The 26,555-nt window shown below is 54.9% G+C and overlaps 6 protein-coding genes across 6 annotated transcripts; all 6 read right to left on the bottom strand.

Annotated features, from left to right (window-relative positions):
- Positions 1 to 229: 229 nt before the first annotated feature.
- Positions 230 to 2,268, bottom strand: LOC116495644. Its single transcript, XM_032198291.1, has 2 exons — positions 2,185 to 2,268; positions 230 to 1,825 (listed from the first exon to the last, which is right to left on the bottom strand). The coding sequence occupies exon 2, from the start codon at positions 1,342 to 1,344 to the stop codon at positions 268 to 270; it is 1,077 nt and encodes a 358-aa protein (XP_032054182.1). The 5' UTR covers positions 1,345 to 1,825; positions 2,185 to 2,268; the 3' UTR covers positions 230 to 267.
- A 4,247-nt stretch (positions 2,269 to 6,515) lies between these two features.
- LOC116495645 lies at positions 6,516 to 8,554 on the bottom strand. Its single transcript, XM_032198292.1, has 2 exons — positions 8,471 to 8,554; positions 6,516 to 8,111 (listed from the first exon to the last, which is right to left on the bottom strand). The coding sequence occupies exon 2, from the start codon at positions 7,628 to 7,630 to the stop codon at positions 6,554 to 6,556; it is 1,077 nt and encodes a 358-aa protein (XP_032054183.1). The 5' UTR covers positions 7,631 to 8,111; positions 8,471 to 8,554; the 3' UTR covers positions 6,516 to 6,553.
- Positions 8,555 to 9,664: 1,110 nt separating this feature from the next.
- On the bottom strand, positions 9,665 to 11,703 carry LOC116495642. The gene is made up of 2 exons (XM_032198289.1): positions 11,620 to 11,703; positions 9,665 to 11,260 (listed from the first exon to the last, which is right to left on the bottom strand). Exon 2 carries the CDS (start codon positions 10,777 to 10,779, stop codon positions 9,703 to 9,705), a length of 1,077 nt encoding a protein of 358 aa, XP_032054180.1. The 5' UTR covers positions 10,780 to 11,260; positions 11,620 to 11,703; the 3' UTR covers positions 9,665 to 9,702.
- Positions 11,704 to 15,962: 4,259 nt separating this feature from the next.
- Positions 15,963 to 18,001, bottom strand: LOC116495647. Its single transcript, XM_032198295.1, has 2 exons — positions 17,918 to 18,001; positions 15,963 to 17,558 (listed from the first exon to the last, which is right to left on the bottom strand). Exon 2 carries the CDS (start codon positions 17,075 to 17,077, stop codon positions 16,001 to 16,003), a length of 1,077 nt encoding a protein of 358 aa, XP_032054186.1. The 5' UTR covers positions 17,078 to 17,558; positions 17,918 to 18,001; the 3' UTR covers positions 15,963 to 16,000.
- A 1,148-nt stretch (positions 18,002 to 19,149) lies between these two features.
- On the bottom strand, positions 19,150 to 21,150 carry LOC116495805. Its single transcript, XM_032198517.1, has 2 exons — positions 21,067 to 21,150; positions 19,150 to 20,707 (listed from the first exon to the last, which is right to left on the bottom strand). Exon 2 carries the CDS (start codon positions 20,224 to 20,226, stop codon positions 19,150 to 19,152), a length of 1,077 nt encoding a protein of 358 aa, XP_032054408.1. The 5' UTR covers positions 20,227 to 20,707; positions 21,067 to 21,150.
- Positions 21,151 to 22,260: 1,110 nt separating this feature from the next.
- LOC116495646 lies at positions 22,261 to 24,299 on the bottom strand. Its single transcript, XM_032198294.1, has 2 exons — positions 24,216 to 24,299; positions 22,261 to 23,856 (listed from the first exon to the last, which is right to left on the bottom strand). Exon 2 carries the CDS (start codon positions 23,373 to 23,375, stop codon positions 22,299 to 22,301), a length of 1,077 nt encoding a protein of 358 aa, XP_032054185.1. The 5' UTR covers positions 23,376 to 23,856; positions 24,216 to 24,299; the 3' UTR covers positions 22,261 to 22,298.
- Positions 24,300 to 26,555: the final 2,256 nt, after the last annotated feature.

Raw genomic sequence — 26,555 nt, 5'->3', positions numbered from 1 at the left:
TGAGTCTGTTTTGCCCGTGATGCTAATTGGTGAGTGGTCTCCCTGTCCTTATCGCAACCCTCGAGCCCGTTTTATCCTATTTCCTCCCCTTTCTGCTTGAGGAGGGCGAGTGAGAGAGTGCTCGTGGTGGAGTTCAGCTGCCCAGCTGGGTGACACCACCACACGGTGTAGGGAAAATCCCCAAGCACAGCACGGCCTGGCTTGAAGAAATGGAGGCACAAGCAAGCACTTGGATGTAAGCTCTTTATTTTCTGCTTCCGCCTCAGGCTACTGAGGCTTGAATGGCATCGGCCTGACACACACGCGTAGGCTCCGTGCTCCGCTCTGGACACGGTGCTTCACAACAGATGGAGGAGCCGGCTGCCTGAGAAACTGTGGGCCTGTGGGAGGGATGGTGCCTGTGGTGCTCTCGGAACTCAGCTGGGTCTGGAATTGCCCTCTGCAGGCAGAAGAGCCTGCCAGGGGAGCACTTTGCTCACAGCCTCTTTGGAGGTGCTCCGAGGGACAGCTCTCCTTCCCGTTTCTTGGGACAGGCTGCTGGCTGACATGCCTTCCCAAGTTTTTCTTCATCTTCCGTGCAGTTGCGGACTGAGAGCTCTGCTCCGATAAGGAGCGTGTCATCCTGCTTGCCATGGTTTTGCTGCTTGAAGTGGCGTCTAAGGCCTTTGCTTTCATTTCCATCTTGTCCTTCACTTCTTCAGTCACATTAAGGACGATGGTTCTGGCATAGGCCTGCAGTTCTGCGTGCAGACGCTGAACTTCGGAGACAGCCTTTTGGATGCAATCAATCCTCACAATCCTGTGACTCAGGTGTGAGACCTCATCAGTGTCTGGCACTGGTGGGATCATGGGCAGCTTGTCTCTCGGCCTTGCTTCTGGGCTCTGCTCTTCTGGTCCTCTTTGTAGTCCCCGTCCTTCCCTCATGCCCTCCCTTGAGAGAGGCACCTGGGATGGCTGTGCCTGCCTGTTAGAGGGACTGACAGCGGGAAGTGCCAAGATTTCAGAATAGTTGCAGTTCAAGTCTTGCTCAAACTGGGAAGCCACGAAGGATTCCAAAGTGTTGCAGACACTTCCAAGAGCTCCTTTGGTGACCTTGTCAAGGGAAGCCTGTGAGAATGCTCTCTCAAGGGCTTCCCTCAGTTTCTTTTCTTTTGGCTTCCCCACTTGGGACGCTCTCCTGGCCAAGGGCTGCTCCTTCTGCCTGGCTTCTGGCCTTGGCTCAGATGCACTGGGCGTGCCAGGTTCCCAGGACTTCTCAAAGACCTTCATCACATTTACCATAACCTTCTTAGCCAGAAGTGCAATTTGCTGCTCTTTGTCAAGAGGAGATGCCTCTGAAGGCATCTCGCTTTCAGCACTTGCACATGGTCTTTCTTGGATCCCATGGGGAGACCTCTTGAAGATGCAGACAGACTGGTCCAGTGCCTCCACCCTCTCAAACACTTGCTGCACCACAACCCGAGCCACCTCTTCAATCCTCTGGTTTTCTCGAGCAGCCTGTTCTTCCGAGGCAGCTTTGAATACACCGTCTGCGGGGACGGGTGTCTCTCAGACTCCCTCACAGGATGGATGCTGCCAGGGAGCTTGGCATCTTCCCTGCCAAACTCAACGCTGGAGGGAGTCACTTTCAGCCCTCTGTAGTGGCAAGAGTGGAGAAAGTTTCTTCTGCTTTTGCGGGAAGGTGGGCCAGCTGGTTTTTGAGGCTGCAGTAGGCTGCCTTTCTCTTTCGTGACCAAGTACACGTTATTAGAGGAGCTCTGGCGAGAACGGTCACTCCCTGCCATCAGTCTTGCGTCAAGTTGCCGAGCTGTTGCTGAAGCTTTTCCTGAAAGGGAACAGCAGGTTTTAGCTCACTCTTGCCTCAGAAATGCCTCACGTCCCTGCATGCTGAGGTTTCATGCCACCCATGCCAGCGCCCTTCTTCTGCCATGCAACGAGGGCTGAAGAGAAGGGCTTCCCTCAGGGCTCTGTGTGCTTGCAAGTCGCTTTCCTGATCTAACATCGCCCCCCCAATAGCTTGCGCTAGCTGAGCTTGGGGCTGGCTCGTCCTTTCCCTACCACAACACCTGGCCCTCCAGCACAGCCCTCACATCTTCTGCATTCCCCACCTCCCTCAGATCCAACAAGGAAAGCCCCAGCCTTCTGTACTGTGCCACTGACACGTGTCTGCTGAGCTTTGCCTACCTCTTCTTGCCTCCTGGTTTTCTCTGCTTCCAGCTTGAGCGTGATCACATACTGCCTGGACTCATTGAACTCCTTCAGAGAGCAGACCACCTACGGAGAGACAAAGGCAGAAAGCTCCCGAGAACTGTTGAGGTAGCTCCGAGCTTTCCTCAGACACCCCCAGGGACCGTGACTCCACCACTCCCCTGGGCAACCCCTTCCAAGGCCCGACTACTCTTTCTCAGAAGAAACGGCTCCTACTTTTCAACCTAAACGTCCCCGGCGCAACTTGAGCCCATTCCCTCTAGTCCTATCCCTAGTCATCTGCAAGAAGAGGCTGACCCCCGGCTCCCCACAATTTCCTTGCTGGGAGTTGTAGAGAGCAAGAAGGTCTCCCCTGAGCCTCCTCTTCTCCTGACTAAACAACCCCAGTTCCCTCAGCCGCTCCTCAGAGGACTTTTCTTCCAGGCCCTTCACCAGCTTTGTAGCCCTTCTCCGGACAAGTTCCAGGGCCTCGATGCCCTTCTTGGACTGAGGGGCCCAAAACTGAACACAGCACTCGAGGTGCGGCCTCACCAAAGCTGAGTGCAGGGGGACGATCACCTCCCTGCTCCTGCTGGCTACTCTTTTTCTAATACAGGCCGGGATGCCATGGGCCTTCTTGGCCACCTGAGCACACTGCCGGCTCATGTTCAGCCAAGCATCGATCAACACTCCCAGGTCCCTTTCCTCTTCGCAGTCGTCTAGCCACTCTGCCCCAAGCCTATGGCACTGCAGGGGGTTATTGTGGCCGAAGTGCAAGACCTGGCACTTGGCCTTGTTAAGCCTCATCCCATAGCCCCCACTCCCATGTTCCTCTGAGCCACTTGGGGGGAGGGTGGATGTAGAAGTGGGTGGAAGGGAGAAGGTGATTTTAGTTTGCTTTTAGTATCTCACTGCTCTAGCCCCTTTTAATAGGTAATGAATTATATTAATCTCCCTATGCTGAGTCTGTTTTGCCCGTGATGCTAATTGGTGAGTGGTCTCCCTGTCCTTATCGCAACCCTCGAGCCCGTTTTATCCTATTTCCTCCCCCTTTCTGCTTGAGGAGGGCGAGTGAGAGAGTGCTCGTGGTGGAGTTCAGCTGCCCAGCTGGGTGACACCACCACACGGTGTAGGGAAAATCCCCAAGCACAGCACGGCCTGGCTTGAAGAAATGGAGGCACAAGCAAGCACTTGGATGTAAGCTCTTTATTTTCTGCTTCCGCCTCAGGCTACTGAGGCTTGAATGGCATCGGCCTGACACACACGCGTAGGCTCCGTGCTCCGCTCTGGACACGGTGCTTCACAACAGATGGAGGAGCCGGCTGCCTGAGAAACTGTGGGCCTGTGGGAGGGATGGTGCCTGTGGTGCTCTCGGAACTCAGCTGGGTCTGGAATTGCCCTCTGCAGGCAGAAGAGCCTGCCAGGGGAGCACTTTGCTCACAGCCTCTTTGGAGGTGCTCCGAGGGACAGCTCTCCTTCCCGTTTCTTGGGACAGGCTGCTGGCTGACATGCCTTCCCAAGTTTTTCTTCATCTTCCGTGCAGTTGCGGACTGAGAGCTCTGCTCCGATAAGGAGCGTGTCATCCTGCTTGCCATGGTTTTGCTGCTTGAAGTGGCGTCTAAGGCCTTTGCTTTCATTTCCATCTTGTCCTTCACTTCTTCAGTCACATTAAGGACGATGGTTCTGGCATAGGCCTGCAGTTCTGCGTGCAGACGCTGAACTTCGGAGACAGCCTTTTGGATGCAATCAATCCTCACAATCCTGTGACTCAGGTGTGAGACCTCATCAGTGTCTGGCACTGGTGGGATCATGGGCAGCTTGTCTCTCGGCCTTGCTTCTGGGCTCTGCTCTTCTGGTCCTCTTTGTAGTCCCCGTCCTTCCCTCATGCCCTCCCTTGAGAGAGGCACCTGGGATGGCTGTGCCTGCCTGTTAGAGGGACTGACAGCGGGAAGTGCCAAGATTTCAGAATAGTTGCAGTTCAAGTCTTGCTCAAACTGGGAAGCCACGAAGGATTCCAAAGTGTTGCAGACACTTCCAAGAGCTCCTTTGGTGACCTTGTCAAGGGAAGCCTGTGAGAATGCTCTCTCAAGGGCTTCCCTCAGTTTCTTTTCTTTTGGCTTCCCCACTTGGGACGCTCTCCTGGCCAAGGGCTGCTCCTTCTGCCTGGCTTCTGGCCTTGGCTCAGATGCACTGGGCGTGCCAGGTTCCCAGGACTTCTCAAAGACCTTCATCACATTTACCATAACCTTCTTAGCCAGAAGTGCAATTTGCTGCTCTTTGTCAAGAGGAGATGCCTCTGAAGGCATCTCGCTTTCAGCACTTGCACATGGTCTTTCTTGGATCCCATGGGGAGACCTCTTGAAGATGCAGACAGACTGGTCCAGTGCCTCCACCCTCTCAAACACTTGCTGCACCACAACCCGAGCCACCTCTTCAATCCTCTGGTTTTCTCGAGCAGCCTGTTCTTCCGAGGCAGCTTTGAATACACCCTCTGCGGGGACGAGTGTCTCTCAGACTCCCTCACAGGATGGATGCTGCCAGGGAGCTTGGCATCTTCCCTGCCAAACTCAACGCTGGAGGGAGTCACTTTCAGCCCTCTGTAGTGGCAAGAGTGGAGAAAGTTTCTTCTGCTTTTGCGGGAAGGTGGGCCAGCTGGTTTTTGAGGCTGCAGTAGGCTGCCTTTCTCTTTCGTGACCAAGTACACGTTATTAGAGGAGCTCTGGCGAGAACGGTCACTCCCTGCCATCAGTCTTGCGTCAAGTTGCCGAGCTGTTGCTGAAGCTTTTCCTGAAAGGGAACAGCAGGTTTTAGCTCACTCTTGCCTCAGAAATGCCTCACGTAGGTTTCATGCCACCCATGCCAGCGCCCTTCTTCTGCCATGCAACGAGGGCTGAAGAGAAGGGCTTCCCTCAGGGCTCTGTGTGCTTGCAAGTCGCTTTCCTGATCTAACATCGCCCCCCCAATAGCTTGCGCTAGCTGAGCTTGGGGCTGGCTCGTCCTTTCCCTACCACAACACCTGGCCCTCCAGCACAGCCCTCACATCTTCTGCATTCCCCGCCTCCCTCAGATCCAACAAGGAAAGCCCCAGCCTTCTGTACTGTGCCACTGACACGTGTCTGCTGAGCTTTGCCTACCTCTTCTTGCCTCCTGGTTTTCTCTGCTTCCAGCTTGAGCGTGATCACATACTGCCTGGACTCATTGAACTCCTTCAGAGAGCAGACCACCTACGGAGAGACAAAGGCAGAAAGCTCCCGAGAACTGTTGAGGTAGCTCCGAGCTTTCCTCAGACACCCCCAGGGACCGTGACTCCACCACTCCCCTGGGCAACCCCTTCCAAGGCCCGACTACTCTTTCTCAGAAGAAACGGCTCCTACTTTTCAACCTAAACGTCCCCGGCGCAACTTGAGCCCATTCCCTCTAGTCCTATCCCTAGTCATCTGCAAGAAGAGGCTGACCCCCGGCTCCCCACAATTTCCTTGCTGGGAGTTGTAGAGAGCAAGAAGGTCTCCCCTGAGCCTCCTCTTCTCCTGACTAAACAACCCCAGTTCCCTCAGCCGCTCCTCAGAGGACTTTTCTTCCAGGCCCTTCACCAGCTTTGTAGCCCTTCTCCGGACAAGTTCCAGGGCCTCGATGCCCTTCTTGGACTGAGGGGCCCAAAACTGAACACAGCACTCGAGGTGCGGCCTCACCAAAGCTGAGTGCAGGGGGACGATCACCTCCCTGCTCCTGCTGGCTACTCTTTTTCTAATACAGGCCGGGATGCCATGGGCCTTCTTGGCCACCTGAGCACACTGCCGGCTCATGTTCAGCCAAGCATCGATCAACACTCCCAGGTCCCTTTCCTCTTCGCAGTCGTCTAGCCACTCTGCCCCAAGCCTATGGCACTGCAGGGGGTTATTGTGGCCGAAGTGCAAGACCTGGCACTTGGCCTTGTTAAGCCTCATCCCATAGCCCCCACTCCCATGTTCCTCTGAGCCACTTGGGGGGAGGGTGGATGTAGAAGTGGGTGGAAGGGAGAAGGTGATTTTAGTTTGCTTTTAGTATCTCACTGCTCTAGCCCCTTTTAATAGGTAATGAATTATATTAATCTCCCTATGCTGAGTCTGTTTTGCCCGTGATGCTAATTGGTGAGTGGTCTCCCTGTCCTTATCGCAACCCTCGAGCCCGTTTTATCCTATTTCCTCCCCCTTTCTGCTTGAGGAGGGCGAGTGAGAGAGTGCTCGTGGTGGAGTTCAGCTGCCCAGCTGGGTGACACCACCACACGGTGTAGGGAAAATCCCCAAGCACAGCACGGCCTGGCTTGAAGAAATGGAGGCACAAGCAAGCACTTGGATGTAAGCTCTTTATTTTCTGCTTCCGCCTCAGGCTACTGAGGCTTGAATGGCATCGGCCTGACACACACGCGTAGGCTCCGTGCTCCGCTCTGGACACGGTGCTTCACAACAGATGGAGGAGCCGGCTGCCTGAGAAACTGTGGGCCTGTGGGAGGGATGGTGCCTGTGGTGCTCTCGGAACTCAGCTGGGTCTGGAATTGCCCTCTGCAGGCAGAAGAGCCTGCCAGGGGAGCACTTTGCTCACAGCCTCTTTGGAGGTGCTCCGAGGGACAGCTCTCCTTCCCGTTTCTTGGGACAGGCTGCTGGCTGACATGCCTTCCCAAGTTTTTCTTCATCTTCCGTGCAGTTGCGGACTGAGAGCTCTGCTCCGATAAGGAGCGTGTCATCCTGCTTGCCATGGTTTTGCTGCTTGAAGTGGCGTCTAAGGCCTTTGCTTTCATTTCCATCTTGTCCTTCACTTCTTCAGTCACATTAAGGACGATGGTTCTGGCATAGGCCTGCAGTTCTGCGTGCAGACGCTGAACTTCGGAGACAGCCTTTTGGATGCAATCAATCCTCACAATCCTGTGACTCAGGTGTGAGACCTCATCAGTGTCTGGCACTGGTGGGATCATGGGCAGCTTGTCTCTCGGCCTTGCTTCTGGGCTCTGCTCTTCTGGTCCTCTTTGTAGTCCCCGTCCTTCCCTCATGCCCTCCCTTGAGAGAGGCACCTGGGATGGCTGTGCCTGCCTGTTAGAGGGACTGACAGCGGGAAGTGCCAAGATTTCAGAATAGTTGCAGTTCAAGTCTTGCTCAAACTGGGAAGCCACGAAGGATTCCAAAGTGTTGCAGACACTTCCAAGAGCTCCTTTGGTGACCTTGTCAAGGGAAGCCTGTGAGAATGCTCTCTCAAGGGCTTCCCTCAGTTTCTTTTCTTTTGGCTTCCCCACTTGGGACGCTCTCCTGGCCAAGGGCTGCTCCTTCTGCCTGGCTTCTGGCCTTGGCTCAGATGCACTGGGCGTGCCAGGTTCCCAGGACTTCTCAAAGACCTTCATCACATTTACCATAACCTTCTTAGCCAGAAGTGCAATTTGCTGCTCTTTGTCAAGAGGAGATGCCTCTGAAGGCATCTCGCTTTCAGCACTTGCACATGGTCTTTCTTGGATCCCATGGGGAGACCTCTTGAAGATGCAGACAGACTGGTCCAGTGCCTCCACCCTCTCAAACACTTGCTGCACCACAACCCGAGCCACCTCTTCAATCCTCTGGTTTTCTCGAGCAGCCTGTTCTTCCGAGGCAGCTTTGAATACACCCTCTGCGGGGACGGGTGTCTCTCAGACTCCCTCACAGGATGGATGCTGCCAGGGAGCTTGGCATCTTCCCTGCCAAACTCAACGCTGGAGGGAGTCACTTTCAGCCCTCTGTAGTGGCAAGAGTGGAGAAAGTTTCTTCTGCTTTTGCGGGAAGGTGGGCCAGCTGGTTTTTGAGGCTGCAGTAGGCTGCCTTTCTCTTTCGTGACCAAGTACACGTTATTAGAGGAGCTCTGGCGAGAACGGTCACTCCCTGCCATCAGTCTTGCGTCAAGTTGCCGAGCTGTTGCTGAAGCTTTTCCTGAAAGGGAACAGCAGGTTTTAGCTCACTCTTGCCTCAGAAATGCCTCACGTCCCTGCATGCTGAGGTTTCATGCCACCCATGCCAGCGCCCTTCTTCTGCCATGCAACGAGGGCTGAAGAGAAGGGCTTCCCTCAGGGCTCTGTGTGCTTGCAAGTCGCTTTCCTGATCTAACATCGCCCCCCCAATAGCTTGCGCTAGCTGAGCTTGGGGCTGGCTCGTCCTTTCCCTACCACAACACCTGGCCCTCCAGCACAGCCCTCACATCTTCTGCATTCCCCGCCTCCCTCAGATCCAACAAGGAAAGCCCCAGCCTTCTGTACTGTGCCACTGACACGTGTCTGCTGAGCTTTGCCTACCTCTTCTTGCCTCCTGGTTTTCTCTGCTTCCAGCTTGAGCGTGATCACATACTGCCTGGACTCATTGAACTCCTTCAGAGAGCAGACCACCTACGGAGAGACAAAGGCAGAAAGCTCCCGAGAACTGTTGAGGTAGCTCCGAGCTTTCCTCAGACACCCCCAGGGACCGTGACTCCACCACTCCCCTGGGCAACCCCTTCCAAGGCCCGACTACTCTTTCTCAGAAGAAACGGCTCCTACTTTTCAACCTAAACGTCCCCGGCGCAACTTGAGCCCATTCCCTCTAGTCCTATCCCTAGTCATCTGCAAGAAGAGGCTGACCCCCGGCTCCCCACAATTTCCTTGCTGGGAGTTGTAGAGAGCAAGAAGGTCTCCCCTGAGCCTCCTCTTCTCCTGACTAAACAACCCCAGTTCCCTCAGCCGCTCCTCAGAGGACTTTTCTTCCAGGCCCTTCACCAGCTTTGTAGCCCTTCTCCGGACAAGTTCCAGGGCCTCGATGCCCTTCTTGGACTGAGGGGCCCAAAACTGAACACAGCACTCGAGGTGCGGCCTCACCAAAGCTGAGTGCAGGGGGACGATCACCTCCCTGCTCCTGCTGGCTACTCTTTTTCTAATACAGGCCGGGATGCCATGGGCCTTCTTGGCCACCTGAGCACACTGCCGGCTCATGTTCAGCCAAGCATCGATCAACACTCCCAGGTCCCTTTCCTCTTCGCAGTCGTCTAGCCACTCTGCCCCAAGCCTATGGCACTGCAGGGGGTTATTGTGGCCGAAGTGCAAGACCTGGCACTTGGCCTTGTTAAGCCTCATCCCATAGCCCCCACTCCCATGTTCCTCTGAGCCACTTGGGGGGAGGGTGGATGTAGAAGTGGGTGGAAGGGAGAAGGTGATTTTAGTTTGCTTTTAGTATCTCACTGCTCTAGCCCCTTTTAATAGGTAATGAATTATATTAATCTCCCTATGCTGAGTCTGTTTTGCCCGTGATGCTAATTGGTGAGTGGTCTCCCTGTCCTTATCGCAACCCTCGAGCCCGTTTTATCCTATTTCCTCCCCCTTTCTGCTTGAGGAGGGCGAGTGAGAGAGTGCTCGTGGTGGAGTTCAGCTGCCCAGCTGGGTGACACCACCACACGGTGTAGGGAAAATCCCCAAGCACAGCACGGCCTGGCTTGAAGAAATGGAGGCACAAGCAAGCACTTGGATGTAAGCTCTTTATTTTCTGCTTCCGCCTCAGGCTACTGAGGCTTGAATGGCATCGGCCTGACACACACGCGTAGGCTCCGTGCTCCGCTCTGGACACGGTGCTTCACAACAGATGGAGGAGCCGGCTGCCTGAGAAACTGTGGGCCTGTGGGAGGGATGGTGCCTGTGGTGCTCTCGGAACTCAGCTGGGTCTGGAATTGCCCTCTGCAGGCAGAAGAGCCTGCCAGGGGAGCACTTTGCTCACAGCCTCTTTGGAGGTGCTCCGAGGGACAGCTCTCCTTCCCGTTTCTTGGGACAGGCTGCTGGCTGACATGCCTTCCCAAGTTTTTCTTCATCTTCCGTGCAGTTGCGGACTGAGAGCTCTGCTCCGATAAGGAGCGTGTCATCCTGCTTGCCATGGTTTTGCTGCTTGAAGTGGCGTCTAAGGCCTTTGCTTTCATTTCCATCTTGTCCTTCACTTCTTCAGTCACATTAAGGACGATGGTTCTGGCATAGGCCTGCAGTTCTGCGTGCAGACGCTGAACTTCGGAGACAGCCTTTTGGATGCAATCAATCCTCACAATCCTGTGACTCAGGTGTGAGACCTCATCAGTGTCTGGCACTGGTGGGATCATGGGCAGCTTGTCTCTCGGCCTTGCTTCTGGGCTCTGCTCTTCTGGTCCTCTTTGTAGTCCCCGTCCTTCCCTCATGCCCTCCCTTGAGAGAGGCACCTGGGATGGCTGTGCCTGCCTGTTAGAGGGACTGACAGCGGGAAGTGCCAAGATTTCAGAATAGTTGCAGTTCAAGTCTTGCTCAAACTGGGAAGCCACGAAGGATTCCAAAGTGTTGCAGACACTTCCAAGAGCTCCTTTGGTGACCTTGTCAAGGGAAGCCTGTGAGAATGCTCTCTCAAGGGCTTCCCTCAGTTTCTTTTCTTTTGGCTTCCCCACTTGGGACGCTCTCCTGGCCAAGGGCTGCTCCTTCTGCCTGGCTTCTGGCCTTGGCTCAGATGCACTGGGCGTGCCAGGTTCCCAGGACTTCTCAAAGACCTTCATCACATTTACCATAACCTTCTTAGCCAGAAGTGCAATTTGCTGCTCTTTGTCAAGAGGAGATGCCTCTGAAGGCATCTCGCTTTCAGCACTTGCACATGGTCTTTCTTGGATCCCATGGGGAGACCTCTTGAAGATGCAGACAGACTGGTCCAGTGCCTCCACCCTCTCAAACACTTGCTGCACCACAACCCGAGCCACCTCTTCAATCCTCTGGTTTTCTCGAGCAGCCTGTTCTTCCGAGGCAGCTTTGAATACACCGTCTGCGGGGACGGGTGTCTCTCAGACTCCCTCACAGGATGGATGCTGCCAGGGAGCTTGGCATCTTCCCTGCCAAACTCAACGCTGGAGGGAGTCACTTTCAGCCCTCTGTAGTGGCAAGAGTGGAGAAAGTTTCTTCTGCTTTTGCGGGAAGGTGGGCCAGCTGGTTTTTGAGGCTGCAGTAGGCTGCCTTTCTCTTTCGTGACCAAGTACACGTTATTAGAGGAGCTCTGGCGAGAACGGTCACTCCCTGCCATCAGTCTTGCGTCAAGTTGCCGAGCTGTTGCTGAAGCTTTTCCTGAAAGGGAACAGCAGGTTTTAGCTCACTCTTGCCTCAGAAATGCCTCACGTCCCTGCATGCTGAGGTTTCATGCCACCCATGCCAGCGCCCTTCTTCTGCCATGCAACGAGGGCTGAAGAGAAGGGCTTCCCTCAGGGCTCTGTGTGCTTGCAAGTCGCTTTCCTGATCTAACATCGCCCCCCCAATAGCTTGCGCTAGCTGAGCTTGGGGCTGGCTCGTCCTTTCCCTACCACAACACCTGGCCCTCCAGCACAGCCCTCACATCTTCTGCATTCCCCGCCTCCCTCAGATCCAACAAGGAAAGCCCCAGCCTTCTGTACTGTGCCACTGACACGTGTCTGCTGAGCTTTGCCTACCTCTTCTTGCCTCCTGGTTTTCTCTGCTTCCAGCTTGAGCGTGATCACATACTGCCTGGACTCATTGAACTCCTTCAGAGAGCAGACCACCTACGGAGAGACAAAGGCAGAAAGCTCCCGAGAACTGTTGAGGTAGCTCCGAGCTTTCCTCAGACACCCCCAGGGACCGTGACTCCACCACTCCCCTGGGCAACCCCTTCCAAGGCCCGACTACTCTTTCTCAGAAGAAACGGCTCCTACTTTTCAACCTAAACGTCCCCGGCGCAACTTGAGCCCATTCCCTCTAGTCCTATCCCTAGTCATCTGCAAGAAGAGGCTGACCCCCGGCTCCCCACAATTTCCTTGCTGGGAGTTGTAGAGAGCAAGAAGGTCTCCCCTGAGCCTCCTCTTCTCCTGACTAAACAACCCCAGTTCCCTCAGCCGCTCCTCAGAGGACTTTTCTTCCAGGCCCTTCACCAGCTTTGTAGCCCTTCTCCGGACAAGTTCCAGGGCCTCGATGCCCTTCTTGGACTGAGGGGCCCAAAACTGAACACAGCACTCGAGGTGCGGCCTCACCAAAGCTGAGTGCAGGGGGACGATCACCTCCCTGCTCCTGCTGGCTACTCTTTTTCTAATACAGGCCGGGATGCCATGGGCCTTCTTGGCCACCTGAGCACACTGCCGGCTCATGTTCAGCCAAGCATCGATCAACACTCCCAGGTCCCTTTCCTCTTCGCAGTCGTCTAGCCACTCTGCCCCAAGCCTATGGCACTGCAGGGGGTTATTGTGGCCGAAGTGCAAGACCTGGCACTTGGCCTTGTTAAGCCTCATCCCATAGCCCCCACTCCCATGTTCCTCTGAGCCACTTGGGGGGAGGGTGGATGTAGAAGTGGGTGGAAGGGAGAAGGTGATTTTAGTTTGCTTTTAGTATCTCACTGCTCTAGCCCCTTTTAATAGGTAATGAATTATATTAATCTCCCTATGCTGAGTCTGTTTTGCCCGTGATGCTAATTGGTGAGTGGTCTCCCTGTCCTTATCGCAACCCTCGAGCCCGTTTTATCCTATTTCCTCCCCCTTTCTGCTTGAGGAGGGCGAGTGAGAGAGTGCTCGTGGTGGAGTTCAGCTGCCCAGCTGGGTGACACCACCACACGGTGTAGGGAAAATCCCCAAGCACAGCACGGCCTGGCTTGAAGAAATGGAGGCACAAGCAAGCACTTGGATGTAAGCTCTTTATTTTCTGCTTCCGCCTCAGGCTACTGAGGCTTGAATGGCATCGGCCTGACACACACGCGTAGGCTCCGTGCTCCGCTCTGGACACGGTGCTTCACAACAGATGGAGGAGCCGGCTGCCTGAGAAACTGTGGGCCTGTGGGAGGGATGGTGCCTGTGGTGCTCTCGGAACTCAGCTGGGTCTGGAATTGCCCTCTGCAGGCAGAAGAGCCTGCCAGGGGAGCACTTTGCTCACAGCCTCTTTGGAGGTGCTCCGAGGGACAGCTCTCCTTCCCGTTTCTTGGGACAGGCTGCTGGCTGACATGCCTTCCCAAGTTTTTCTTCATCTTCCGTGCAGTTGCGGACTGAGAGCTCTGCTCCGATAAGGAGCGTGTCATCCTGCTTGCCATGGTTTTGCTGCTTGAAGTGGCGTCTAAGGCCTTTGCTTTCATTTCCATCTTGTCCTTCACTTCTTCAGTCACATTAAGGACGATGGTTCTGGCATAGGCCTGCAGTTCTGCGTGCAGACGCTGAACTTCGGAGACAGCCTTTTGGATGCAATCAATCCTCACAATCCTGTGACTCAGGTGTGAGACCTCATCAGTGTCTGGCACTGGTGGGATCATGGGCAGCTTGTCTCTCGGCCTTGCTTCTGGGCTCTGCTCTTCTGGTCCTCTTTGTAGTCCCCGTCCTTCCCTCATGCCCTCCCTTGAGAGAGGCACCTGGGATGGCTGTGCCTGCCTGTTAGAGGGACTGACAGCGGGAAGTGCCAAGATTTCAGAATAGTTGCAGTTCAAGTCTTGCTCAAACTGGGAAGCCACGAAGGATTCCAAAGTGTTGCAGACACTTCCAAGAGCTCCTTTGGTGACCTTGTCAAGGGAAGCCTGTGAGAATGCTCTCTCAAGGGCTTCCCTCAGTTTCTTTTCTTTTGGCTTCCCCACTTGGGACGCTCTCCTGGCCAAGGGCTGCTCCTTCTGCCTGGCTTCTGGCCTTGGCTCAGATGCACTGGGCGTGCCAGGTTCCCAGGACTTCTCAAAGACCTTCATCACATTTACCATAACCTTCTTAGCCAGAAGTGCAATTTGCTGCTCTTTGTCAAGAGGAGATGCCTCTGAAGGCATCTCGCTTTCAGCACTTGCACATGGTCTTTCTTGGATCCCACGGGGAGACCTCTTGAAGATGCAGACAGACTGGTCCAGTGCCTCCACCCTCTCAAACACTTGCTGCACCACAACCCGAGCCACCTCTTCAATCCTCTGGTTTTCTCGAGCAGCCTGTTCTTCCGAGGCAGCTTTGAATACACCCTCTGCGGGGACGGGTGTCTCTCAGACTCCCTCACAGGATGGATGCTGCCAGGGAGCTTGGCATCTTCCCTGCCAAACTCAACGCTGGAGGGAGTCACTTTCAGCCCTCTGTAGTGGCAAGAGTGGAGAAAGTTTCTTCTGCTTTTGCGGGAAGGTGGGCCAGCTGGTTTTTGAGGCTGCAGTAGGCTGCCTTTCTCTTTCGTGACCAAGTACACGTTATTAGAGGAGCTCTGGCGAGAACGGTCACTCCCTGCCATCAGTCTTGCGTCAAGTTGCCGAGCTGTTGCTGAAGCTTTTCCTGAAAGGGAACAGCAGGTTTTAGCTCACTCTTGCCTCAGAAATGCCTCACGTCCCTGCATGCTGAGGTTTCATGCCACCCATGCCAGCGCCCTTCTTCTGCCATGCAACGAGGGCTGAAGAGAAGGGCTTCCCTCAGGGCTCTGTGTGCTTGCAAGTCGCTTTCCTGATCTAACATCGCCCCCCCAATAGCTTGCGCTAGCTGAGCTTGGGGCTGGCTCGTCCTTTCCCTACCACAACACCTGGCCCTCCAGCACAGCCCTCACATCTTCTGCATTCCCCGCCTCCCTCAGATCCAACAAGGAAAGCCCCAGCCTTCTGTACTGTGCCACTGACACGTGTCTGCTGAGCTTTGCCTACCTCTTCTTGCCTCCTGGTTTTCTCTGCTTCCAGCTTGAGCGTGATCACATACTGCCTGGACTCATTGAACTCCTTCAGAGAGCAGACCACCTACGGAGAGACAAAGGCAGAAAGCTCCCGAGAACTGTTGAGGTAGCTCCGAGCTTTCCTCAGACACCCCCAGGGACCGTGACTCCACCACTCCCCTGGGCAACCCCTTCCAAGGCCCGACTACTCTTTCTCAGAAGAAACGGCTCCTACTTTTCAACCTAAACGTCCCCGGCGCAACTTGAGCCCATTCCCTCTAGTCCTATCCCTAGTCATCTGCAAGAAGAGGCTGACCCCCGGCTCCCCACAATTTCCTTGCTGGGAGTTGTAGAGAGCAAGAAGGTCTCCCCTGAGCCTCCTCTTCTCCTGACTAAACAACCCCAGTTCCCTCAGCCGCTCCTCAGAGGACTTTTCTTCCAGGCCCTTCACCAGCTTTGTAGCCCTTCTCCGGACAAGTTCCAGGGCCTCGATGCCCTTCTTGGACTGAGGGGCCCAAAACTGAACACAGCACTCGAGGTGCGGCCTCACCAAAGCTGAGTGCAGGGGGACGATCACCTCCCTGCTCCTGCTGGCTACTCTTTTTCTAATACAGGCCGGGATGCCATGGGCCTTCTTGGCCACCTGAGCACACTGCCGGCTCATGTTCAGCCAAGCATCGATCAACACTCCCAGGTCCCTTTCCTCTTCGCAGTCGTCTAGCCACTCTGCCCCAAGCCTATGGCACTGCAGGGGGTTATTGTGGCCGAAGTGCAAGACCTGGCACTTGGCCTTGTTAAGCCTCATCCCATAGCCCCCACTCCCATGTTCCTCTGAGCCACTTGGGGGGAGGGTGGATGTAGAAGTGGGTGGAAGGGAGAAGGTGATTTTAGTTTGCTTTTAGTATCTCACTGCTCTAGCCCCTTTTAATAGGTAATGAATTATATTAATCTCCCTATGCTGAGTCTGTTTTGCCCGTGATGCTAATTGGTGAGTGGTCTCCCTGTCCTTATCGCAACCCTCGAGCCCGTTTTATCCTATTTCCTCCCCCTTTCTGCTTGAGGAGGGCGAGTGAGAGAGTGCTCGTGGTGGAGTTCAGCTGCCCAGCTGGGTGACACCACCACACGGTGTAGGGAAAATCCCCAAGCACAGCACGGCCTGGCTTGAAGAAATGGAGGCACAAGCAAGCACTTGGATGTAAGCTCTTTATTTTCTGCTTCCGCCTCAGGCTACTGAGGCTTGAATGGCATCGGCCTGACACACACGCGTAGGCTCCGTGCTCCGCTCTGGACACGGTGCTTCACAACAGATGGAGGAGCCGGCTGCCTGAGAAACTGTGGGCCTGTGGGAGGGATGGTGCCTGTGGTGCTCTCGGAACTCAGCTGGGTCTGGAATTGCCCTCTGCAGGCAGAAGAGCCTGCCAGGGGAGCACTTTGCTCACAGCCTCTTTGGAGGTGCTCCGAGGGACAGCTCTCCTTCCCGTTTCTTGGGACAGGCTGCTGGCTGACATGCCTTCCCAAGTTTTTCTTCATCTTCCGTGCAGTTGCGGACTGAGAGCTCTGCTCCGATAAGGAGCGTGTCATCCTGCTTGCCATGGTTTTGCTGCTTGAAGTGGCGTCTAAGGCCTTTGCTTTCATTTCCATCTTGTCCTTCACTTCTTCAGTCACATTAAGGACGATGGTTCTGGCATAGGCCTGCAGTTCTGCGTGCAGACGCTGAACTTCGGAGACAGCCTTTTGGATGCAATCAATCCTCACAATCCTGTGACTCAGGTGTGAGACCTCATCAGTGTCTGGCACTGGTGGGATCATGGGCAGCTTGTCTCTCGGCCTTGCTTCTGGGCTCTGCTCTTCTGGTCCTCTTTGTAGTCCCCGTCCTTCCCTCATGCCCTCCCTTGAGAGAGGCACCTGGGATGGCTGTGCCTGCCTGTTAGAGGGACTGACAGCGGGAAGTGCCAAGATTTCAGAATAGTTGCAGTTCAAGTCTTGCTCAAACTGGGAAGCCACGAAGGATTCCAAAGTGTTGCAGACACTTCCAAGAGCTCCTTTGGTGACCTTGTCAAGGGAAGCCTGTGAGAATGCTCTCTCAAGGGCTTCCCTCAGTTTCTTTTCTTTTGGCTTCCCCACTTGGGACGCTCTCCTGGCCAAGGGCTGCTCCTTCTGCCTGGCTTCTGGCCTTGGCTCAGATGCACTGGGCGTGCCAGGTTCCCAGGACTTCTCAAAGACCTTCATCACATTTACCATAACCTTCTTAGCCAGAAGTGCAATTTGCTGCTCTTTGTCAAGAGGAGATGCCTCTGAAGGCATCTCGCTTTCAGCACTTGCACATGGTCTTTCTTGGATCCCATGGGGAGACCTCTTGAAGATGCAGACAGACTGGTCCAGTGCCTCCACCCTCTCAAACACTTGCTGCACCACAACCCGAGCCACCTCTTCAATCCTCTGGTTTTCTCGAGCAGCCTGTTCTTCCGAGGCAGCTTTGAATACACCCTCTGCGGGGACGGGTGTCTCTCAGACTCCCTCACAGGATGGATGCTGCCAGGGAGCTTGGCATCTTCCCTGCCAAACTCAACGCTGGAGGGAGTCACTTTCAGCCCTCTGTAGTGGCAAGAGTGGAGAAAGTTTCTTCTGCTTTTGCGGGAAGGTGGGCCAGCTGGTTTTTGAGGCTGCAGTAGGCTGCCTTTCTCTTTCGTGACCAAGTACACGTTATTAGAGGAGCTCTGGCGAGAACGGTCACTCCCTGCCATCAGTCTTGCGTCAAGTTGCCGAGCTGTTGCTGAAGCTTTTCCTGAAAGGGAACAGCAGGTTTTAGCTCACTCTTGCCTCAGAAATGCCTCACGTCCCTGCATGCTGAGGTTTCATGCCACCCATGCCAGCGCCCTTCTTCTGCCATGCAACGAGGGCTGAAGAGAAGGGCTTCCCTCAGGGCTCTGTGTGCTTGCAAGTCGCTTTCCTGATCTAACATCGCCCCCCCAATAGCTTGCGCTAGCTGAGCTTGGGGCTGGCTCGTCCTTTCCCTACCACAACACCTGGCCCTCCAGCACAGCCCTCACATCTTCTGCATTCCCCGCCTCCCTCAGATCCAACAAGGAAAGCCCCAGCCTTCTGTACTGTGCCACTGACACGTGTCTGCTGAGCTTTGCCTACCTCTTCTTGCCTCCTGGTTTTCTCTGCTTCCAGCTTGAGCGTGATCACATACTGCCTGGACTCATTGAACTCCTTCAGAGAGCAGACCACCTACGGAGAGACAAAGGCAGAAAGCTCCCGAGAACTGTTGAGGTAGCTCCGAGCTTTCCTCAGACACCCCCAGGGACCGTGACTCCACCACTCCCCTGGGCAACCCCTTCCAAGGCCCGACTACTCTTTCTCAGAAGAAACGGCTCCTACTTTTCAACCTAAACGTCCCCGGCGCAACTTGAGCCCATTCCCTCTAGTCCTATCCCTAGTCATCTGCAAGAAGAGGCTGACCCCCGGCTCCCCACAATTTCCTTGCTGGGAGTTGTAGAGAGCAAGAAGGTCTCCCCTGAGCCTCCTCTTCTCCTGACTAAACAACCCCAGTTCCCTCAGCCGCTCCTCAGAGGACTTTTCTTCCAGGCCCTTCACCAGCTTTGTAGCCCTTCTCCGGACAAGTTCCAGGGCCTCGATGCCCTTCTTGGACTGAGGGGCCCAAAACTGAACACAGCACTCGAGGTGCGGCCTCACCAAAGCTGAGTGCAGGGGGACGATCACCTCCCTGCTCCTGCTGGCTACTCTTTTTCTAATACAGGCCGGGATGCCATGGGCCTTCTTGGCCACCTGAGCACACTGCCGGCTCATGTTCAGCCAAGCATCGATCAACACTCCCAGGTCCCTTTCCTCTTCGCAGTCGTCTAGCCACTCTGCCCCAAGCCTATGGCACTGCAGGGGGTTATTGTGGCCGAAGTGCAAGACCTGGCACTTGGCCTTGTTAAGCCTCATCCCATAGCCCCCACTCCCATGTTCCTCTGAGCCACTTGGGGGGAGGGTGGATGTAGAAGTGGGTGGAAGGGAGAAGGTGATTTTAGTTTGCTTTTAGTATCTCACTGCTCTAGCCCCTTTTAATAGGTAATGAATTATATTAATCTCCCTATGCTGAGTCTGTTTTGCCCGTGATGCTAATTGGTGAGTGGTCTCCCTGTCCTTATCGCAACCCTCGAGCCCGTTTTATCCTATTTCCTCCCCCTTTCTGCTTGAGGAGGGCGAGTGAGAGAGTGCTCGTGGTGGAGTTCAGCTGCCCAGCTGGGTGACACCACCACACGGTGTAGGGAAAATCCCCAAGCACAGCATGGCCTGGCTTGAAGAAATGGAGGCACAAGCAAGCACTTGGATGTAAGCTCTTTATTTTCTGCTTCCGCCTCAGGCTACTGAGGCTTGAATGGCATCGGCCTGACACACACGCGTAGGCTCCATGCTCCGCTCTGGACACGGTGCTTCACAACAGATGGAGGAGCCGGCTGCCTGAGAAACTGTGGGCCTGTGGGAGGGATGGTGCCTGTGGTGCTCTCGGAACTCAGCTGGGTCTGGAATTGCCCTCTGCAGGCAGAAGAGCCTGCCAGGGGAGCACTTTGCTCACAGCCTCTTTGGAGGTGCTCCGAGGGACAGCTCTCCTTCCCGTTTCTTGGGACAGGCTGCTGGCTGACATGCCTTCCCAAGTTTTTCTTCATCTTCCGTGCAGTTGCGGACTGAGAGCTCTGCTCCGATAAGGAGCGTGTCATCCTGCTTGCCATGGTTTTGCTGCTTGAAGTGGCGTCTAAGGCCTTTGCTTTCATTTCCATCTTGTCCTTCACTTCTTCAGTCACATTAAGGACGATGGTTCTGGCATAGGCCTGCAGTTCTGCGTGCAGACGCTGAACTTCGGAGACAGCCTTTTGGATGCAATCAATCCTCACAATCCTGTGACTCAGGTGTGAGACCTCATCAGTGTCTGGCACTGGTGGGATCATGGGCAGCTTGTCTCTCGGCCTTGCTTCTGGGCTCTGCTCTTCTGGTCCTCTTTGTAGTCCCCGTCCTTCCCTCATGCCCTCCCTTGAGAGAGGCACCTGGGATGGCTGTGCCTGCCTGTTAGAGGGACTGACAGCGGGAAGTGCCAAGATTTCAGAATAGTTGCAGTTCAAGTCTTGCTCAAACTGGGAAGCCACGAAGGATTCCAAAGTGTTGCAGACACTTCCAAGAGCTCCTTTGGTGACCTTGTCAAGGGAAGCCTGTGAGAATGCTCTCTCAAGGGCTTCCCTCAGTTTCTTTTCTTTTGGCTTCCCCACTTGGGACGCTCTCCTGGCCAAGGGCTGCTCCTTCTGCCTGGCTTCTGGCCTTGGCTCAGATGCACTGGGCGTGCCAGGTTCCCAGGACTTCTCAAAGACCTTCATCACATTTACCATAACCTTCTTAGCCAGAAGTGCAATTTGCTGCTCTTTGTCAAGAGGAGATGCCTCTGAAGGCATCTCGCTTTCAGCACTTGCACATGGTCTTTCTTGGATCCCATGGGGAGACCTCTTGAAGATGCAGACAGACTGGTCCAGTGCCTCCACCCTCTCAAACACTTGCTGCACCACAACCCGAGCCACCTCTTCAATCCTCTGGTTTTCTCGAGCAGCCTGTTCTTCCGAGGCAGCTTTGAATACACCCTCTGCGGGGACGGGTGTCTCTCAGACTCCCTCACAGGATGGATGCTGCCAGGGAGCTTGGCATCTTCCCTGCCAAACTCAACGCTGGAGGGAGTCACTTTCAGCCCTCTGTAGTGGCAAGAGTGGAGAAAGTTTCTTCTGCTTTTGCGGGAAGGTGGGCCAGCTGGTTTTTGAGGCTGCAGTAGGCTGCCTTTCTCTTTCGTGACCAAGTACACGTTATTAGAGGAGCTCTGGCGAGAACGGTCACTCCCTGCCATCAGTCTTGCGTCAAGTTGCCGAGCTGTTGCTGAAGCTTTTCCTGAAAGGGAACAGCAGGTTTTAGCTCACTCTTGCCTCAGAAATGCCTCACGTCCCTGCATGCTGAGGTTTCATGCCACCCATGCCAGCGCCCTTCTTCTGCCATGCAACGAGGGCTGAAGAGAAGGGCTTCCCTCAGGGCTCTGTGTGCTTGCAAGTCGCTTTCCTGATCTAACATCGCCCCCCCAATAGCTTGCGCTAGCTGAGCTTGGGGCTGGCTCGTCCTTTCCCTACCACAACACCTGGCCCTCCAGCACAGCCCTCACATCTTCTGCATTCCCCGCCTCCCTCAGATCCAACAAGGAAAGCCCCAGCCTTCTGTACTGTGCCACTGACACGTGTCTGCTGAGCTTTGCCTACCTCTTCTTGCCTCCTGGTTTTCTCTGCTTCCAGCTTGAGCGTGATCACATACTGCCTGGACTCATTGAACTCCTTCAGAGAGCAGACCACCTACGGAGAGACAAAGGCAGAAAGCTCCCGAGAACTGTTGAGGTAGCTCCGAGCTTTCCTCAGACACCCCCAGGGACCGTGACTCCACCACTCCCCTGGGCAACCCCTTCCAAGGCCCGACTACTCTTTCTCAGAAGAAACGGCTCCTACTTTTCAACCTAAACGTCCCCGGCGCAACTTGAGCCCATTCCCTCTAGTCCTATCCCTAGTCATCTGCAAGAAGAGGCTGACCCCCGGCTCCCCACAATTTCCTTGCTGGGAGTTGTAGAGAGCAAGAAGGTCTCCCCTGAGCCTCCTCTTCTCCTGACTAAACAACCCCAGTTCCCTCAGCCGCTCCTCAGAGGACTTTTCTTCCAGGCCCTTCACCAGCTTTGTAGCCCTTCTCCGGACAAGTTCCAGGGCCTCGATGCCCTTCTTGGACTGAGGGGCCCAAAACTGAACACAGCACTCGAGGTGCGGCCTCACCAAAGCTGAGTGCAGGGGGACGATCACCTCCCTGCTCCTGCTGGCTACTCTTTTTCTAATACAGGCCGGGATGCCATGGGCCTTCTTGGCCACCTGAGCACACTGCCGGCTCATGTTCAGCCAAGCATCGATCAACACTCCCAGGTCCCTTTCCTCTTCGCAGTCGTCTAGCCACTCTGCCCCAAGCCTATGGCACTGCAGGGGGTTATTGTGGCCGAAGTGCAAGACCTGGCACTTGGCCTTGTTAAGCCTCATCCCATAGCCCCCACTCCCATGTTCCTCTGAGCCACTTGGGGGGAGGGTGGATGTAGAAGTGGGTGGAAGGGAGAAGGTGATTTTAGTTTGCTTTTAGTATCTCACTGCTCTAGCCCCTTTTAATAGGTAATGAATTATATTAATCTCCCTATGCTGAGTCTGTTTTGCCCGTGATGCTAATTGGTGAGTGGTCTCCCTGTCCTTATCGCAACCCTCGAGCCCGTTTTATCCTATTTCCTCCCCCTTTCTGCTTGAGGAGGGCGAGTGAGAGAGTGCTCGTGGTGGAGTTCAGCTGCCCAGCTGGGTGACACCACCACACGGTGTAGGGAAAATCCCCAAGCACAGCACGGCCTGGCTTGAAGAAATGGAGGCACAAGCAAGCACTTGGATGTAAGCTCTTTATTTTCTGCTTCCGCCTCAGGCTACTGAGGCTTGAATGGCATCGGCCTGACACACACGCGTAGGCTCCGTGCTCCGCTCTGGACACGGTGCTTCACAACAGATGGAGGAGCCGGCTGCCTGAGAAACTGTGGGCCTGTGGGAGGGATGGTGCCTGTGGTGCTCTCGGAACTCAGCTGGGTCTGGAATTGCCCTCTGCAGGCAGAAGAGCCTGCCAGGGGAGCACTTTGCTCACAGCCTCTTTGGAGGTGCTCCGAGGGACAGCTCTCCTTCCCGTTTCTTGGGACAGGCTGCTGGCTGACATGCCTTCCCAAGTTTTTCTTCATCTTCCGTGCAGTTGCGGACTGAGAGCTCTGCTCCGATAAGGAGCGTGTCATCCTGCTTGCCATGGTTTTGCTGCTTGAAGTGGCGTCTAAGGCCTTTGCTTTCATTTCCATCTTGTCCTTCACTTCTTCAGTCACATTAAGGACGATGGTTCTGGCATAGGCCTGCAGTTCTGCGTGCAGACGCTGAACTTCGGAGACAGCCTTTTGGATGCAATCAATCCTCACAATCCTGTGACTCAGGTGTGAGACCTCATCAGTGTCTGGCACTGGTGGGATCATGGGCAGCTTGTCTCTCGGCCTTGCTTCTGGGCTCTGCTCTTCTGGTCCTCTTTGTAGTCCCCGTCCTTCCCTCATGCCCTCCCTTGAGAGAGGCACCTGGGATGGCTGTGCCTGCCTGTTAGAGGGACTGACAGCGGGAAGTGCCAAGATTTCAGAATAGTTGCAGTTCAAGTCTTGCTCAAACTGGGAAGCCACGAAGGATTCCAAAGTGTTGCAGACACTTCCAAGAGCTCCTTTGGTGACCTTGTCAAGGGAAGCCTGTGAGAATGCTCTCTCAAGGGCTTCCCTCAGTTTCTTTTCTTTTGGCTTCCCCACTTGGGACGCTCTCCTGGCCAAGGGCTGCTCCTTCTGCCTGGCTTCTGGCCTTGGCTCAGATGCACTGGGCGTGCCAGGTTCCCAGGACTTCTCAAAGACCTTCATCACATTTACCATAACCTTCTTAGCCAGAAGTGCAATTTGCTGCTCTTTGTCAAGAGGAGATGCCTCTGAAGGCATCTCGCTTTCAGCACTTGCACATGGTCTTTCTTGGATCCCATGGGGAGACCTCTTGAAGATGCAGACAGACTGGTCCAGTGCCTCCACCCTCTCAAACACTTGCTGCACCACAACCCGAGCCACCTCTTCAATCCTCTGGTTTTCTCGAGCAGCCTGTTCTTCCGAGGCAGCTTTGAATACACCCTCTGCGGGGACGGGTGTCTCTCAGACTCCCTCACAGGATGGATGCTGCCAGGGAGCTTGGCATCTTCCCTGCCAAACTCAACGCTGGAGGGAGTCACTTTCAGCCCTCTGTAGTGGCAAGAGTGGAGAAAGTTTCTTCTGCTTTTGCGGGAAGGTGGGCCAGCTGGTTTTTGAGGCTGCAGTAGGCTGCCTTTCTCTTTCGTGACCAAGTACACGTTATTAGAGGAGCTCTGGCGAGAACGGTCACTCCCTGCCATCAGTCTTGCGTCAAGTTGCCGAGCTGTTGCTGAAGCTTTTCCTGAAAGGGAACAGCAGGTTTTAGCTCACTCTTGCCTCAGAAATGCCTCACGTCCCTGCATGCTGAGGTTTCATGCCACCCATGCCAGCGCCCTTCTTCTGCCATGCAACGAGGGCTGAAGAGAAGGGCTTCCCTCAGGGCTCTGTGTGCTTGCAAGTCGCTTTCCTGATCTAACATCGCCCCCCCAATAGCTTGCGCTAGCTGAGCTTGGGGCTGGCTCGTCCTTTCCCTACCACAACACCTGGCCCTCCAGCACAGCCCTCACATCTTCTGCATTCCCCGCCTCCCTCAGATCCAACAAGGAAAGCCCCAGCCTTCTGTACTGTGCCACTGACACGTGTCTGCTGAGCTTTGCCTACCTCTTCTTGCCTCCTGGTTTTCTCTGCTTCCAGCTTGAGCGTGATCACATACTGCCTGGACTCATTGAACTCCTTCAGAGAGCAGACCACCTACGGAGAGACAAAGGCAGAAAGCTCCCGAGAACTGTTGAGGTAGCTCCGAGCTTTCCTCAGACACCCCCAGGGACCGTGACTCCACCACTCCCCTGGGCAACCCCTTCCAAGGCCCGACTACTCTTTCTCAGAAGAAACGGCTCCTACTTTTCAACCTAAACGTCCCCGGCGCAACTTGAGCCCATTCCCTCTAGTCCTATCCCTAGTCATCTGCAAGAAGAGGCTGACCCCCGGCTCCCCACAATTTCCTTGCTGGGAGTTGTAGAGAGCAAGAAGGTCTCCCCTGAGCCTCCTCTTCTCCTGACTAAACAACCCCAGTTCCCTCAGCCGCTCCTCAGAGGACTTTTCTTCCAGGCCCTTCACCAGCTTTGTAGCCCTTCTCCGGACAAGTTCCAGGGCCTCGATGCCCTTCTTGGACTGAGGGGCCCAAAACTGAACACAGCACTCGAGGTGCGGCCTCACCAAAGCTGAGTGCAGGGGGACGATCACCTCCCTGCTCCTGCTGGCTACTCTTTTCTAATACAGGCCGGGATGCCATGGGCCTTCTTGGCCACCTGAGCACACTGCCGGCTCATGTTCAGCCAAGCATCGATCAACACTCCCAGGTCCCTTTCCTCTTCGCAGTCGTCTAGCCACTCTGCCCCAAGCCTATGGCACTGCAGGGGGTTATTGTGGCCGAAGTGCAAGACCTGGCACTTGGCCTTGTTAAGCCTCATCCCATAGCCCCCACTCCCATGTTCCTCTGAGCCACTTGGGGGGAGGGTGGATGTAGAAGTGGGTGGAAGGGAGAAGGTGATTTTAGTTTGCTTTTAGTATCTCACTGCTCTAGCCCCTTTTAATAGGTAATGAATTATATTAATCTCCCTATGCTGAGTCTGTTTTGCCCGTGATGCTAATTGGTGAGTGGTCTCCCTGTCCTTATCGCAACCCTCGAGCCCGTTTTATCCTATTTCCTCCCCCTTTCTGCTTGAGGAGGGCGAGTGAGAGAGTGCTCGTGGTGGAGTTCAGCTGCCCAGCTGGGTGACACCACCACACGGTGTAGGGAAAATCCCCAAGCACAGCACGGCCTGGCTTGAAGAAATGGAGGCACAAGCAAGCACTTGGATGTAAGCTCTTTATTTTCTGCTTCCGCCTCAGGCTACTGAGGCTTGAATGGCATCGGCCTGACACACACGCGTAGGCTCCGTGCTCCGCTCTGGACACGGTGCTTCACAACAGATGGAGGAGCCGGCTGCCTGAGAAACTGTGGGCCTGTGGGAGGGATGGTGCCTGTGGTGCTCTCGGAACTCAGCTGGGTCTGGAATTGCCCTCTGCAGGCAGAAGAGCCTGCCAGGGGAGCACTTTGCTCACAGCCTCTTTGGAGGTGCTCCGAGGGACAGCTCTCCTTCCCGTTTCTTGGGACAGGCTGCTGGCTGACATGCCTTCCCAAGTTTTTCTTCATCTTCCGTGCAGTTGCGGACTGAGAGCTCTGCTCCGATAAGGAGCGTGTCATCCTGCTTGCCATGGTTTTGCTGCTTGAAGTGGCGTCTAAGGCCTTTGCTTTCATTTCCATCTTGTCCTTCACTTCTTCAGTCACATTAAGGACGATGGTTCTGGCATAGGCCTGCAGTTCTGCGTGCAGACGCTGAACTTCGGAGACAGCCTTTTGGATGCAATCAATCCTCACAATCCTGTGACTCAGGTGTGAGACCTCATCAGTGTCTGGCACTGGTGGGATCATGGGCAGCTTGTCTCTCGGCCTTGCTTCTGGGCTCTGCTCTTCTGGTCCTCTTTGTAGTCCCCGTCCTTCCCTCATGCCCTCCCTTGAGAGAGGCACCTGGGATGGCTGTGCCTGCCTGTTAGAGGGACTGACAGCGGGAAGTGCCAAGATTTCAGAATAGTTGCAGTTCAAGTCTTGCTCAAACTGGGAAGCCACGAAGGATTCCAAAGTGTTGCAGACACTTCCAAGAGCTCCTTTGGTGACCTTGTCAAGGGAAGCCTGTGAGAATGCTCTCTCAAGGGCTTCCCTCAGTTTCTTTTCTTTTGGCTTCCCCACTTGGGACGCTCTCCTGGCCAAGGGCTGCTCCTTCTGCCTGGCTTCTGGCCTTGGCTCAGATGCACTGGGCGTGCCAGGTTCCCAGGACTTCTCAAAGACCTTCATCACATTTACCATAACCTTCTTAGCCAGAAGTGCAATTTGCTGCTCTTTGTCAAGAGGAGATGCCTCTGAAGGCATCTCGCTTTCAGCACTTGCACATGGTCTTTCTT

This window comes from Aythya fuligula, chromosome 16 (genome assembly GCF_009819795.1).
Source record: "Aythya fuligula isolate bAytFul2 chromosome 16, bAytFul2.pri, whole genome shotgun sequence".
Taxonomy (NCBI): domain Eukaryota; kingdom Metazoa; phylum Chordata; class Aves; order Anseriformes; family Anatidae; genus Aythya; species Aythya fuligula.
This window is presented reverse-complemented; position numbering and strand designations above follow the sequence as displayed.